Genomic DNA, 13610 nt, shown 5'->3' on the forward strand with positions numbered 1-13610 from the left:
AGATCCTTCAAGAGGAACCATATTTTCAAGATACCGCCAACAGAATCGTAAAACTGCATTGCTTGTGGGTTGGACGTTCTCCTAAGCGTGTGCATATCTCGGCTGAATCGTCCAAGGGGCCGTTCGGACGAGTGTCCATTAGTCAGCAGCGAGACAACGACATCTGGAGGCCTTGTCATCTGCAACCACAAAGAAAAGCGCCTCGGACATCTCTAGTACTAATCATCTCGGTCCAAACTTCTTGATATGGTATCTGCACATTTCCGCACTCGCTTAAAGGCTAGTCTCTCTTGCGGCGGTCGTAGCTTGCGACAAGCCTACCCACCGAATGATGAGTGTTCCCTCGGACGAACCCGCAGCGAAGCGCAGAAAGGTTCGCAAAGGTACACACAGCTGCTGGGAGTGCAGGCAGAGAAAAGTCAAATGTATCTTTTCATCGCTGGATGATGCGATCTGCGTCACTTGCCATCGTCGAGGCACGAAATGCATCAGTCAAGTAATCTTGGACCGACCGGAAACGGCTAAGAGCGATACAGGAGATGCTGAGCAAGACGCTGCTATTAATTTACGGCTAGTGAGCGAGAGTGGTGTCCGTTCTCAACCAGATGCTACTGTTGGCTGTTCATCACCGACTCCCTTTGCAAGACATAAAACACCGGCATCGTCAGTGCATGGCAAAGTTAGTATCTTCACATACACGGCTATTCACTAATGATATAATAAAGCAAAAGAATGTGTCGAATCGCCTACAGACTGAGGAATCACCAAGCCAACTCGCGACACCTCAGTTGCCACCAACGCTGGTGTCCAGTCATGCCTCCATTTCGGAGGCTTCCGCATACCCCAGTATCACTCAAGCCCTACGAAGTTCTCTTCCTCCTCGGAAAGACATTGAGGTTCTGCTTGCAAACCTCAGCAGCATGTCCATCTTTTGCTACCAATCCAGCTTCAAGCTATGCAGCTCGTGGCCGAGCGAAATGGCCAAAGAACAAATACCAGTAGCCAATCTCCTATATTCGGAAAGCCACCCAGTCTTGTTGGCAAGGCAAATGCTGCTTTTCGCAGTAGGGTTGCAACACCTATCTCCGACAAAAGCGATACCTGGCCTCACCAAGCATCATCGCGCCATCGTGGAGCAGCTAGCAGACTCAGCCATCAAGCTGGTGAATGCGAATGACGTCTTGCTGGGCACGTTGGAAGGTCTCGAGAACCTCATCCTTGAAGGCTTCTATCACATAGATGGCGGCAACATCCGGCGATCCTGGATCACAATGCGCCGTGCTGTCATGACAGCCCAGCTATTGGGCTTGCATCGACCAGGTCACTATCGCTTCAAAATCGTCAACCAGCAGAACGATCTTGATCCTGCAGTCATGTGGGCCTGTGTGGTTTCCACGGAGCAATTTCTATGCTTGCTGTTGGGTCTGCCCACAAGCACCAGCGGTGCGAGTTTCACAATCCCCAGAGCAACGAGCGCTTGTGTTGAGAGTGGCAACTTGCCTGTACTCATTCCGGATGTGGTACGCAAGATCATCGAAAGGAATCAGATACACGCACCCCAGGAAGCACTTGAAATGACTCAAGAGATCGATCAAGAGCTCTTGAGGGTCACTGAGCAATGGCCACCTACGTTCTGGCGACCATTGCAACTTGCGGGTCTCGAAGTAGACTCGGCGGATGCCTTCTGGGAAACTCGACGAGTTTGGGACCATATATTTTATTACTCTTTAGTGAACCAGCTCCATCTGCCATATATGCTGAACCCAAGGCATACGTCGCAGAGGGTGTACTCAAGAATTGCCTGCGCAAGCGCCAGCCGTGAGATTCTGAGCCGACAGATTGCGATCCGGACGTTTAACCCAGTCACGGCCGGCTGTCGGATGGGCGATTTTGTGGCTCTGATTGCGGGGATGACACTGATGTTGGCCCATATCTTGAGCCACTGTAACAAGGGTACGGAAAACCTACTCATACACCAACGGGTTGGAGACCGGGCGACGGTGGAGCGGGCTCTTGAGTGCATGGAATCCATGTCGGAACTGCATGAAGATGTCCTCACAGCGAAATGTGCTGCCCTTCTCAAGAATTTGTTGGATATTGAGGCGGGGCCTGCAGAGAGGCCCTCGGATGACGGTCAAGAAGACGTTCAAAACGTGTTGATAGTCAAGGTGCCGTACGTCGGTGCCATCAGAATTGCGCGAGACGGTATTTCTATTACACCCTTCGATACGGAGCAGGAGCAAGCTCCCCATGAGGGTGTGACAATTGGTGGCTTTGGATCTATCCATGTCAGAACACCACACGACGCCGACCATCATGCTGATGTGGTCACGTCCGACGCTGCAGCCTCACGAGCAACCGCAGAGGCAGTGGGGACATCTTCAGCACGGAAGCACGGAGGACGGGTTGCCCAGGCCACATCTGGAGACGTTTTCTCACTGCCAGAAGATACATTCCCTGATGCTTCCGCTGGCATGGAAGAATGGCTTTTCCAAGGCCTTGACACTGCCTTCTTTGATGTGCTGATGAGCGGAGCTGGGGAGCAGCCGCTGAACGGCACCGACACTGAAGGATTGAATTTTACGATTTCCCAATGAATGATGATAATTAACGATTTTTGGACTCCAAGGAGCTTTTCTGATTTGCTTGGTGTGAGTGTTGATGCTGAGTGTCTTAATATAGGCTAACATTATCTTCGTCGTTGTCATGCCGCCTAACATTGGTAAAAAAAAAAAAAGTACTATAAGTTAATATTTATATTAGTTAGAAAGGCTTCTCCCTGCGAGTTTAAACCATAGTTCCAAAGTTCAATCGTTACTTTTACGTATTCGAAGTCTTAGGCCTAAGACGGCTTGCTTTTCGTAGTGCTCGATAGGATGCGAGCTATCGTAGTAAATGATTTCATTAGTATGGTAGAGAGATTGGTGAGGTGACTGTGTTGATGCCGATGTATTAATGTCGATGTCGATATATTGATAGGTGTTTACGCTTAAATCACTGAACTTGAAGTTCGGCGGTGAAGGTGAGCGGTGATTGCCGAATCTTCTCTCTCTGCAGCCACGCCTAACTTATTTGCTAGCCACGGATTGACAAACACAGATGTACAATTTTGCTTGATGCTTTGGTATCCACCTGCGCCAAACATAAACCGAGCATGCTCTATATCAAATAAATTCGATCTCCGCTAGTGTCTCTAGCTTATCGCATAAATTACTGTCGTGATAAATCTTATGCAGATAGATGAAGGAGAGACGTTAGGAGTTTCCTAGGTTATAGTACAATGCTATGGTGATTGACTTTATCTTATGTTCTCTAAACATATGTCCTATCTCACCCCTCCCCCCGACGAGTATCTACCGAATATCATTTCCCTAGACGCTCAGGCTATGTGTATACGTAGGAAGTCATCCAAAAAGAGAAGAAGAAGCTAATGTCTATTACCTACTAAATCCGTAGGGCTAGTGCCGCCGTGGCAGTAAGCCACAGTTATGAGACCGTCACAATATGCAACCATATCCATTCCCGCAACAGCTCCAGCTCCAGTCCAGATATTCTCGTAGACGACCTTTTTGTTTACCTTATTCCAGTTGACGGCAAGATAATTCTCTTTGTCCATAGTCATGAGTTGCTTTGATTGGTTTGAGCTGTCCTCAGAGCGTGATATATGAGATTTCAGCGAGATACTCTGCAGTCAGGGTTGGACACAGACATTACGATGTCTGCGTGGCGGTCGCTTGCAGTTGGTGGCCAAGGTCGTGGGTATGAAGCCGGCATTGTATATTCAATGATATCTTTGTCTGTTTCAACGGTATTGCCCTCCTCAACCTACCAGGTCAAGGCGGAGGCATAAATACGACCGGTCATGGAAACTATTTGCCAACGTTGCGCAATCCATGGCCCTAGACCTCATCTAGGAGAGAATCTAGCATAATATCTCCTCCCAACAAATATAATCCCCAACGATATACCGATATATGCAAAACCCTTGAATTGTGCACCCATCTGCGAATGATCCGCGATATAATTCAACGCCTGCCCGTCCACGCCATGCCAAGATCGCCCAGCAGCATGCCGTATCACCGCACCGCTATACCCTTCGTCTAGAAGCCCTATGAAATCCCTTAGTGTGCCGTATATCCAGGAGTACTTTTTAAACGCCGCCGTCAACATGATCGGACCCGTAGACCAAAAGACCTGCAGGTACGGCAAAACCATCCATCGCGGCGTCAGCCCACCTCCCCGCCGCTTCGCCTCGTAAAGAACCCACTGGAGAAGCGGAGACCCACGCTCAGCCATAAAGAAGTGATTACTTAGGCCGAGGGTACCTGCCGTTGGGGAGAATATTGCTTGCAAGCCGAGATGTTGGAGGCATTGTATGTGCTCGGCGGACCTGGGGTACACGTCTAGGTCCGCGTAGATGCCGCCTTCAGTATGGACAACAAGCAGTCTAGCAATGTCGGCACGTTGGATATTGTGAGGATACTCCATGTATGTCGGCAGTAGCCAGGCGTATTTGGACTTGATGAGTTTGAGGACGTCGTCGTCAGTCCAGAGCTTGATGGTGTAATTTTGGGGCTCCAGCATAGTCTTCCATGACTCATGTGACGGTTCCATTTCCGTAGAATACGCTTGGAGTTCGGTTGTTTTCCATATTTGGTGGACAGTGTTGGGTATTCCAGGGTCGAGTATAAGGGTAAAGTTATCGAGAGGTTCGAAGGCATCAGCAGTGCATGCAGCGATTATCCTTATAGACTCGGACAACCGCTCGGCGAGGGCAAAATCGTCCGCGTAGCTGAGTCGATGGATAACGAAGACAGCGAGAGAGAGAGCTACCAGAATGACGAGCCTTCTCATTCCCTTTCCAAAGAAGGCTACCATCGTAGTTTATCTGGAGATGAGACGTAGGTTTGACGGTGACGGGACATTAATCGGCGACGAATTGTCTTTGAACGATTGCTGAAGCATAAAGGCTAAGGATCAACTCAGACGCTTGAGCGGCACCTCTTGTTCAAAGATAAGTCCGAAGCTGGCCATGCCCCGTTTCCGACAGTGTTGATCCCATCAGCGCAAAAGAGTATGTTTCATTTCGGATCAGAATTAATTCCCGACATATCTGCATTCGCCTACTTGTCTCTGGCTGTGAAAAGGAATATCAGCCTTGTAGTAGCCTTTGATAGTACTGTCGTGGCAATACTGGAGGAATAAGTCGCTGCCTAGTTTACGCTTTTCCGAACTTTCACTGCTTAAAACACACCAGGATGGCTTAGTTTAAGACATGGCGAATTGTATCAATCATACGTGGATCTTGCGGATTATTTATAGATAAATACTACAGAAATCCCTGAATATATGTCGTAATGAGTCAAACGGGCATGCTCATATTAAAGACAAGCCTTGTGGACGGAAACACTGAGAGACTAGAGCTGCTAAGACGGGAAACCCTAGGTATGCATGAGCATCCTAGGCAGGACAAACAAAAGAGTAACCGGAACTCAATCGTGGCCCGATACATGCTCGACAGGCAACTTGTCCTGGCACCGGCAGCAGTATATGGTGAAGTAGAACTGGACACAGAAATTTCCAGTATGAAGTGACTGCGGTTGAGAAGTGGTTGTCAATCCATGCGTAATTCAAGCGATGTAGATTTTAATAACAGCTTCAGACAATGTATATACAAATGGTGCAAAGGGCCGCATGAATCTTGCCCTTGAAGATCAGAAGAACTCCCGAATTTCTGAGAGCTTCAGTAGAATGTCGCTGATATTTGAATGACTCGCGGAGAGAAATAATAGACGGAACCATCAACAGCTTAATCGAAACTTCAAAACATGCACGTTCTCACAGTGTATGTTCATTTCTTTCTTTGTGTCTACTTGGCATTTAGGAAGGTGACTCGACATCCACGTCAAGCATCACTGGGTATTTCAGAGATTACTGAGAAGGACGCGGTGGTGGCTTGGAGTTTTGCTCCAAGAGAGGTGGTTGGCAATCGTGTGGCGCATCAATCCAATCTTCGTTTCGTTCATTGGGGCTTGGTTGTTCAATGCGAATGTCGGTGAACACACTCAAGCTCAAAGATTAGAGTGTCCACAGTGACCGAACGGAGAAGAAAAAGTAACGAACTCAACCGATTCGTTGCTTGCGTCTAACCCAAACTTCTTTGTCGGTATCTCCGCAGTCACGTAGCTGTACTTCCCACACCTTGAGAGTGTAGTTGCCACGATCTGCACGCCCAGAAAAGATGTCAAACGACCAATTGTGCTTAGGACATGTGATACCGGTGCTCAGGACAATGCCAAAGTCCTCAATATCGAAGAGGTGGCCCTGGGACAGGGGAAATGAAGAGTGAGGGCATTGCTACGTTGGGTCAGCTTCATCTTTGAGGGGCTCCTGTTGGCTTACATGGTCAATTGCATGGACCTTATCCTTGTATTTGAATACCATCACTTGGTCCTTCAAATCTCCTGGCATGTCCAGTTCTGCCTCAACCGGTGACTGGCCGATGGGGATTTTGAAGGCTTTGCATCGTGGTGCGATCTTACCATCATCGAGATTGGGCAGCTCCGATACTAAGCCAACTCGGTGCCACACCTTTCGCACGAATGGATTCATGGAGGTGAATGTTGGTGGAAGATCTTTTCAGCGCCAAGTCCGGTGGGTCCCGACATAAATACGGAGTAGGTGCCGAACCCTTTCTCTTTTCCGTACTCTGTAGCACTCACCTATTAAATTCGATGCACGAAGCTATTCAGGTTATTCTGAAATGGGACTAGTACGTATATTTAGTTCTATACCGTAATTGGCACAGGACGTGATAACGAATCATCCATGTCACTGGCTAGGTAGTTTTGCCCTGGAATTAGAGCAGTTCAATTCATGTCCGGCCTATCTACATAGATGGATTATTTCACACACATAAAGCCACAGCCTTCGCGGGCACGCTCGCATGCTTTCTTCAGCAATTGCTCTTCGGTGTCAGTCCATTTGTAGGTCAGAGAATCCCACGGCTTGCCGGATTTGAATTCCTCACGGTGTTGCTTGTGGATAGCTTGTAATCGGCTAACCTCACGCGGATCTCCAGTTCCAGAATAAACCATGAAGAGAGTACACGGGGGAAGAGAGTCGTAGATGCGCGATATGTTGGAGACCGTTCGGGAAACGGTCTCAGCTAGAACATCAGGCTGTGGGACGTCTGTTGAAGCACTGCCAGTGGCTGCGGTGGGTGTAGTTTCCTCCGGCGGAGGAATAAGAGTCGTGGATTCATTGGCATTGTTCGGGTCTGGCATGCGGTTGCACCAGCCGCGGAGGTACTCTAGCTCGCGGAGACGAGCCCAGGCGAAATCGACACCACCCCCTGGAATAGAAACATTGGATTCATCACCATTGATCACTGCAGAGACACCGTTGACCACCGCGTCATCATCTTGGCATCCGATGGAGACTGTTGCTTGTGAGCCGAAACCCCGTTCAGGGTTGCCCCAGTCAACCACGGCACCTGTTCGTTCTTCGCCTGGACGAGGGACATAGGCCGGTCGGACAGAGCGAGAGAGACGACGGAAGATGCTCTCATTGGAGGAATCGCTGGTGCCCCAGCGCTCGCCTTTCTCGCACTTCAACTTCACAAGTTCAAGGACAGCACGGGCATCTTCAATGGAGTCATGACCGGCCATCCCATTTTGAATCTGCTTGCCCATGTACTTTTGGGTCAGCCACTTCAGGCTGCATTTGAGGGGTGGACCACGTGGATGCGGGTAGATGATGCTGGTGTCGACGATGAAGGGGTGAACGAGTTTCAAGGCAGTGAGGTCGGAGTTGAGAGAGTGTCCCACGAGGATTGCACGCGGTGTAAGGATGGCCAAGAGCCGCTGCTGAATGTCGGCAAGGGTCGTTGTCACAGGTTCCAGCATCTCTGGTGTGATTCCCGAGAAGCGCGTCAAATAATTAATAACAGGCCGATCGGGTTTAACCAGCTCATCCAGAACCACGTCTCCGTCCCAACGAACCATGCTAATACGTGTGAGTTCTGACTGACCCCCTTCTGTGATGCACATTTCACAATCAAGGGCGAAAACATCCCGTCCAGCAGTCATGCTGCCCTTTTCAATCTCCGCGTCCGGCACCTCGGCGGATTCCAGTGTCGAAACTTGAGTATCCACCCATCCATGTTCCGCTGCATTTCCACTTCGTCGACGAGCCTCCGCCTGGGAAGACTTCTCCTCCTCCGATGTGAAAAACGCAGGGTGCAGTATGTAGTCGCTGTCTTGGAGGTCTTCGCGGGAGGTGACGAAGGCGGTGATCGGCGTCCGCTTAGGGACGAAGCCTTTCTCGACTTTCGGAGGGCGCGCGCCCTTTCCACGGGACTCGTCATTCTTGGATTTGGGAGCCGAGGACAGCAGAATGGCCTGCAATGGCGAGTGGACCTTGTTGTATTTGTTGTCGCCCGGCGCTTTGACGGGCCAAATGTGTGGGAAGATGTCTGCCAACGGCTGAAGGGGCTGGGCCAGGTTGTCACGAATGAGAGGACGAGGATTGAAGCGGTGCGAACGGTCTTCCTGTGGCAGACCTTGTTTCCATCGTTCGAAATCGGCTGCCCGCTCGTCTTCTGGCGATTCGGTGGGTGGCGGTTGGTTGGGCTTTGTTTCCTCCGAGTTCTCCTTGGCCGGTTCCACAGGAATGGTTCCATCGAACATGCCCATCTCGAGTCCTGGTACCATCAGTACAACCACCTTGCGCACATGGCCAGAATGCTTCATCGAGATCCATTGCGGTGCGATTCCATCGGCGAAGCAGTAGAGAAGTAAGCCCTGAAGATCTGCGATTCGGATGGATGACTGCAGCTTTCCCTCCGCATAGGTGAGATCTGGGTATTTCACCTTCTCACCGTCCACTCTCTTCCGCTTCTTCATCGCACTGCTGTTTGAGTCTTCAGTGCTCGGGGTGTCGCCTTGCACACGGGACAAGGTCTCGGCCACGCCATTGCCGTGGGAATTGGACTCGTCGGAACTGAGCTTTCTCTTCCGATTCCCCATATCGGCTTGGTTTTCTTTCGGAGCTTCGCAAGAGGAAATTCGCGAGATAGAGGAAGTCACATGGAGATATGGGATCACGTGTGGAAAAGGCGTGACAAGTGCAAACGGTGCAAACGGCGCAAATCCGATCTGATAACCGGAGGATTGCGTGGGATCGTGGGGAGCAGATTCACCCTTACGACACAACCTCTATTTGTCTACACTTCTCGCTCTCGCTTCCGTATACCTTGTATACCCTGAGTACCGAATCTTGCAGGAATATTGCCGACCCCGGCCACTCTCCTCTTTCCCGCCATTCCACCATGTCCGCGCTCACCGAAATCACATCCGAGGCCGACTTCTCGTCGCACCTTTCCTCTCTCTCGCCCACTGCATTGGTCGTCCTTTACTTCCACACCCCATGGGCGGCTCCATGCGCGCAAATGGGCGCTGTGCTCTCCGCCCTCGCTTCGCAGTACCCCGCCACAACCCCGCCTACCATCTCGTTTGTCAGCATCAATGCCGAGGAGCTTCCTGATATCTCGGAGGAGTATGACGTTTCAGCCGTGCCCTTCGTCGTCTGTCTGCGCAGTGGTCAGATTCTGGAGTCGATTAGTGGAAGTGATGCTGTGAAGGTGCGCGATGCTGTCGAGCGTCACGCGGGCCGCGGGCATGCAGCAGGCGCTAGTCCGATGGATGCTGTGAGAACCGCCATCCCTCCACCGCTGTCTGCTGTTCCTCGTGAGGACGGTCCCATCACTGCTACTCAACCTCCTGTCTCTGCATCTCAAGCACCTCCTGCCGACTCGGCCAATGCCACCGCTGTCGCATCGGCTCCCGGCCTGACGCCAGAACAATCCAAGGAGGCCCTGTTTGCCCGCCTTGAGCAGCTGGTCAAGGCCGCATCAGTTATGCTTTTCATGAAGGGTACCCCTAGCAGCCCGCAATGTGGCTTCAGTCGACAGCTGGTGGGCATTCTTCGTGAGCGCAGTGTCAAGTACGGATTCTTCAACATCTTGGCCGATGAGGACGTGCGACAGGGTCTTAAGGAATACGCTGAGTGGCCTACTTTCCCTCAACTGTGGGTTAACGGGGAGTTGGTTGGCGGTTTGGACATTGTAAGTGTCTCAGTATTGGTGTTCTATTTGATCCAATTGCTAATTATTTGATTCAGGTCCGCGAGGAAATCAACGCCGATCCCGACTTCCTCAACGAGTTCTCTGTGAACAAGCCCACCGCAGCTTAAGTCTTTGGCTTTCGCTGCACGATACCCATGACTTCCCTGTCCCTGGGGCTAGATGCTAAAAATCTAACATAATGATATATGCTTAGTTCTGGCGAGGCTTCTGTGCATGTTAGATTGTTTTCTCTCCACCCATTCACCCTTCACCTACCACACTTCGTTGCTTCTAGTTCAACTGAGCAGTATCCAAACCATTCATCGCGGACATCACCGATCTCTTTTCCTAGATTCAAATGTATATACACAAGTTTCACCTTAGTAAGGATTATCCACGGCGCCTTCAGCCTGTAAGATCAAAGCCGAGATACAAGCCCACTGCAAGAATATTGATGCAATGCCATACGACCTCATTGCCATGCAACCTCATTACCATGCCATGTGAAGATAACAAGGTTGCCTGCCCAGTACTCTCCAAACTTTGCAAGTACATCCGAGGGAAATCATCCTCACTTCTACTAAAACCAGATATCCGTTTCTTCAAGCACTGGAAGCATTGCCTTAATTCAGGTCTATTTTCAATTGCAGCGTATCCTCTTCTTTAAATTATTTTGCTCACTTCTTCCAGGCTGCAGGAAATTTTTTCCGGGCAACGGCGAAGCAAGAGAGCAGAGCATCGGTGTCGACATATGCACCTGCTAACCAGCGGGATCCTCCAGTGGAGTCGAATTGCCGGCGCGCATGAACAATTCGTCGGTTGTCAAAGATAGCACACTCACCTGGGTTGAGCTTGAGCTCAAAGGTAGCACTCTTCTGTTCGATGAGCCCAGTAAAGACTGAAAGGGCATCTTGCAACTTGTTTATAGATTGGGGATCATGTTCATTGCCTCTCGATGGCGGAAGAGCAGATTGAAAGGGGGGCGAGTAATTCACATGGCGTAGTTCTTTTGTTTTAGGGTCCAGCTCGAACACTGGTCGCTCGTTATAGTAGATGCTGTTCTCATGTCTGTACTCGTAGCCCAAATGCTGCTCACAAAGCTCGCTAAATTCAGGCCGGTAATCATCACGCATGGTTTCGGCTGCATAAAACGCGTCCGCGAACAGCGACTCGCCTCCCTGGCACGAGTTCTCCAAGCAGTGGAGGAGTTGGTATCCAGGTGGCTCGTTCATATACATCAAGTCCATGTGGAAACCAAGAAACGTGTTGGTATATGCCACATTTTGCGCATTTGGAACAGTCCGCACATCAAAAGTTGATCCATAAAACGTGTTGCGCAGGGGACCCATGCCTGTGGCGATCTTTTCAACCATCTCCCTGGACTTGGGAATATCTTTAACGAATATCAGACCCTTAGATTGCAAGTGACACATGGCTCTGGCAAACCCAGGACCACCAGCAACGTAGTCTTCGTACGAAATCCAATGCTGGTCTTGTTCCATGCGTGTTCCACCCCATGGCACCGGTCTAGTGTCCTCTGTCAGGTCATGGGGGTTGTGCCTGGGCTCTTGCAGATCCTTGAGGAGCCATGCCGACTTGTGGTGGGCTGGATAGCCGGGGATGTCATTGGTCCATTGAATGACAAGGTTGATCCCGTTCCACTTGACCGAGTGAGGAACAACATTCTTTGGAATATCGTTCGTGCGGAAAGGACGCTGGTGCGAGTGTTGGTCCTTACACAGAGGACACTGACAAAGATCGCGTAGGTAGGTATAAGGCAGTTTCATTGTTCTACCATCCTCGCAATGCAAGTACAACACCTCCTTGTCCAGCCAGCATTGGCCGCGACCCTCCACGATAACATTCTTATGTGTAAAAGACTTTGGAGCTGCAGCTTGAGAGGCCGATTTGGGAGCTTTGCGGAGAGTTTCGGTAATTTCACGTAGTTGTTTTGCTATGCTTGTTGAGTCGTGGGGGTCAGATTGCGGAGAACTGTTGGCCCGATTAGCCGCAACGGAAAAGCTACGACTAGGCATTGGGCGTGATAATCCTTTCGGCAGCTGCCGAAGGACAGCTGGAGTTCGTAGACGATGCATGGAGGTAGTGAGGTGAATTGAAGGAGAATTGAGGCAGTGAACAGAGCCGAGAGAACGTGAGAGTCGACCTGTTTCGCGGGGGACCTCGGCTGAACGGCTGACACCTCAGGCAGAAGTAAGACCTCAGGCATTAATATTCCTGCCTCAGGCCGCTATCATTCTTCATCTCGGAGGCGACTCAAACTTACGTAAAGTCTTGTTTTTGTTGCTCATTCCTGTCCTAGCCATGGCAATTCTCTGATTCATTTCTTCCCAATGTCAGGGGCCGAGCATCTCAAAGATGAAGGCACCAAACGACAGGTCGTGCTGGCCGGCGGGATCGCCGGCCTGATCTCGCGGTTCTGCATTGCGCCGCTGGATGTTGTCAAGATCCGACTGCAACTGCAGATACACTCACTGTCAGACCCAATCTCACACCAAGGGGTCGATGGTCCAGTTTATAAGGGGACGCTGTCCACAATGCGGGCAATTGTGAAGCAAGAAGGAATCACCGTACGTTCCGGCCTTGGAAACAGTCGGTACCAATACTAACCCAGTGACAGGGTCTTTGGAAGGGCAACATCCCAGCCGAGATGATGTATGTCTGTTACGGTGCCATCCAATTTACCGCATATCGAGGAACAACACAGGCCCTGGCTCAACTCGGCCCCTACCGACCCCCTTCATCCGCCGAATCCTTCATATCCGGTGCTGTAGCAGGTGGGTGTGCCACAGGAGCAACATACCCGCTGGACCTCCTCCGCACACGGTTTGCGGCACAGGGCTCAGACCGTGTATATGGCTCATTGCGGGCTTCGGTGATGGATATTGCGCGACAGGAGGGCATGCCAGGGTTCTTCCGGGGCTGCTCCGCCGCTATTGCGCAAGTCGTGCCATACATGGGCCTCTTTTTCACGACATATGAAGCGCTCAGACCAGCTATGGCCACGTGGGATGTCTTACCATTTGGTACAGGGGATGCTGCTGCTGGTGTGTTCGCCAGTGTATTAGCCAAGACCGGTGTGTTTCCGCTCGATCTGGTTCGCAAGCGCTTGCAGGTACAAGGGCCGACAAGGACACGATATGTCCATCGCAATATTCCCGAATACAAGGGGGTTATCCAGAGCATTGCGTTGATTCTGCGCACACAGGGCGTCCGGGGGTTATACCGTGGGTTAACGGTGAGCTTACTCAAGGCGGCGCCGGCGAGTGCAGTGACCATGTGGACTTATGAGCGCGCATTGAGCGCTCTTGAAAAGCTGGAGGTTGCAGCCGCCACCTGAACGTTTGTGTGGCTTTACTAGCATCCACCTGCATGGAGCATTGAATGGCGTTGGGAATACAAGGTTAATAATAGATTTAGGCGAAAATTCATAAAGACATGGGATTTCTTTTTCAAACTCTTCCTT

At 50.7% G+C, this 13610-nt stretch overlaps 7 protein-coding genes across 7 annotated transcripts; 3 read left to right on the forward strand and 4 right to left on the reverse strand.

The window, feature by feature from the left end:
* Positions 1–331: 331 nt before the first annotated feature.
* On the forward strand, positions 332–2597 carry PENARI_c044G11320 (uncharacterized protein; the record flags this gene model as incomplete). Its single annotated transcript, XM_022637252.1, has 2 exons — positions 332–679; positions 726–2597. The coding sequence occupies 2 exons, from the start codon at positions 332–334 to the stop codon at positions 2595–2597; spliced, it is 2220 nt and encodes a 739-aa protein (XP_022482898.1).
* Positions 2598–3899: 1302 nt separating this feature from the next.
* On the reverse strand, positions 3900–4878 carry PENARI_c044G02201 (glycosyltransferase family 32 protein; the record flags this gene model as incomplete). The annotated part of the gene is made up of 2 exons (XM_022637229.1): positions 3900–3910; positions 3969–4878. The coding sequence occupies 2 exons, from the start codon at positions 4876–4878 to the stop codon at positions 3900–3902; spliced, it is 921 nt and encodes a 306-aa protein (XP_022482914.1).
* Positions 4879–6123: 1245 nt separating this feature from the next.
* Positions 6124–6612, reverse strand: PENARI_c044G06571 (Rieske (2Fe-2S) protein; the record flags this gene model as incomplete). Its single annotated transcript, XM_022637241.1, has 2 exons — positions 6124–6357; positions 6403–6612. The coding sequence occupies 2 exons, from the start codon at positions 6610–6612 to the stop codon at positions 6124–6126; spliced, it is 444 nt and encodes a 147-aa protein (XP_022482906.1).
* A 290-nt stretch (positions 6613–6902) lies between these two features.
* Positions 6903–9029, reverse strand: PENARI_c044G00784 (RNA exonuclease; the record flags this gene model as incomplete). The annotated part of the gene is made up of 1 exon (XM_022637227.1): positions 6903–9029. The coding sequence occupies one exon, from the start codon at positions 9027–9029 to the stop codon at positions 6903–6905; it is 2127 nt and encodes a 708-aa protein (XP_022482896.1).
* A 302-nt stretch (positions 9030–9331) lies between these two features.
* Positions 9332–10254, forward strand: PENARI_c044G08424 (PICOT family protein; the record flags this gene model as incomplete). The annotated part of the gene is made up of 2 exons (XM_022637248.1): positions 9332–10126; positions 10183–10254. 2 exons carry the CDS (start codon positions 9332–9334, stop codon positions 10252–10254), a joined length of 867 nt encoding a protein of 288 aa, XP_022482911.1.
* A 549-nt stretch (positions 10255–10803) lies between these two features.
* PENARI_c044G03261 (putative Gamma-butyrobetaine hydroxylase subfamily) lies at positions 10804–12450 on the reverse strand (the record flags this gene model as incomplete). Its single annotated transcript, XM_022637233.1, has 2 exons — positions 10804–12326; positions 12411–12450. 2 exons carry the CDS (start codon positions 12448–12450, stop codon positions 10804–10806), a joined length of 1563 nt encoding a protein of 520 aa, XP_022482895.1.
* Positions 12451–12477: 27 nt separating this feature from the next.
* Positions 12478–13484, forward strand: PENARI_c044G02851 (thiamine transporter TPC1; the record flags this gene model as incomplete). The annotated part of the gene is made up of 2 exons (XM_022637232.1): positions 12478–12714; positions 12765–13484. 2 exons carry the CDS (start codon positions 12478–12480, stop codon positions 13482–13484), a joined length of 957 nt encoding a protein of 318 aa, XP_022482901.1.
* Between the last annotated feature and the right edge of the window lie 126 nt (positions 13485–13610).

This window comes from Penicillium arizonense, assembly GCF_001773325.1.
Source record: "Penicillium arizonense strain CBS 141311 chromosome Unknown PENARI_contig044, whole genome shotgun sequence".
Taxonomy (NCBI): domain Eukaryota; kingdom Fungi; phylum Ascomycota; class Eurotiomycetes; order Eurotiales; family Aspergillaceae; genus Penicillium; species Penicillium arizonense.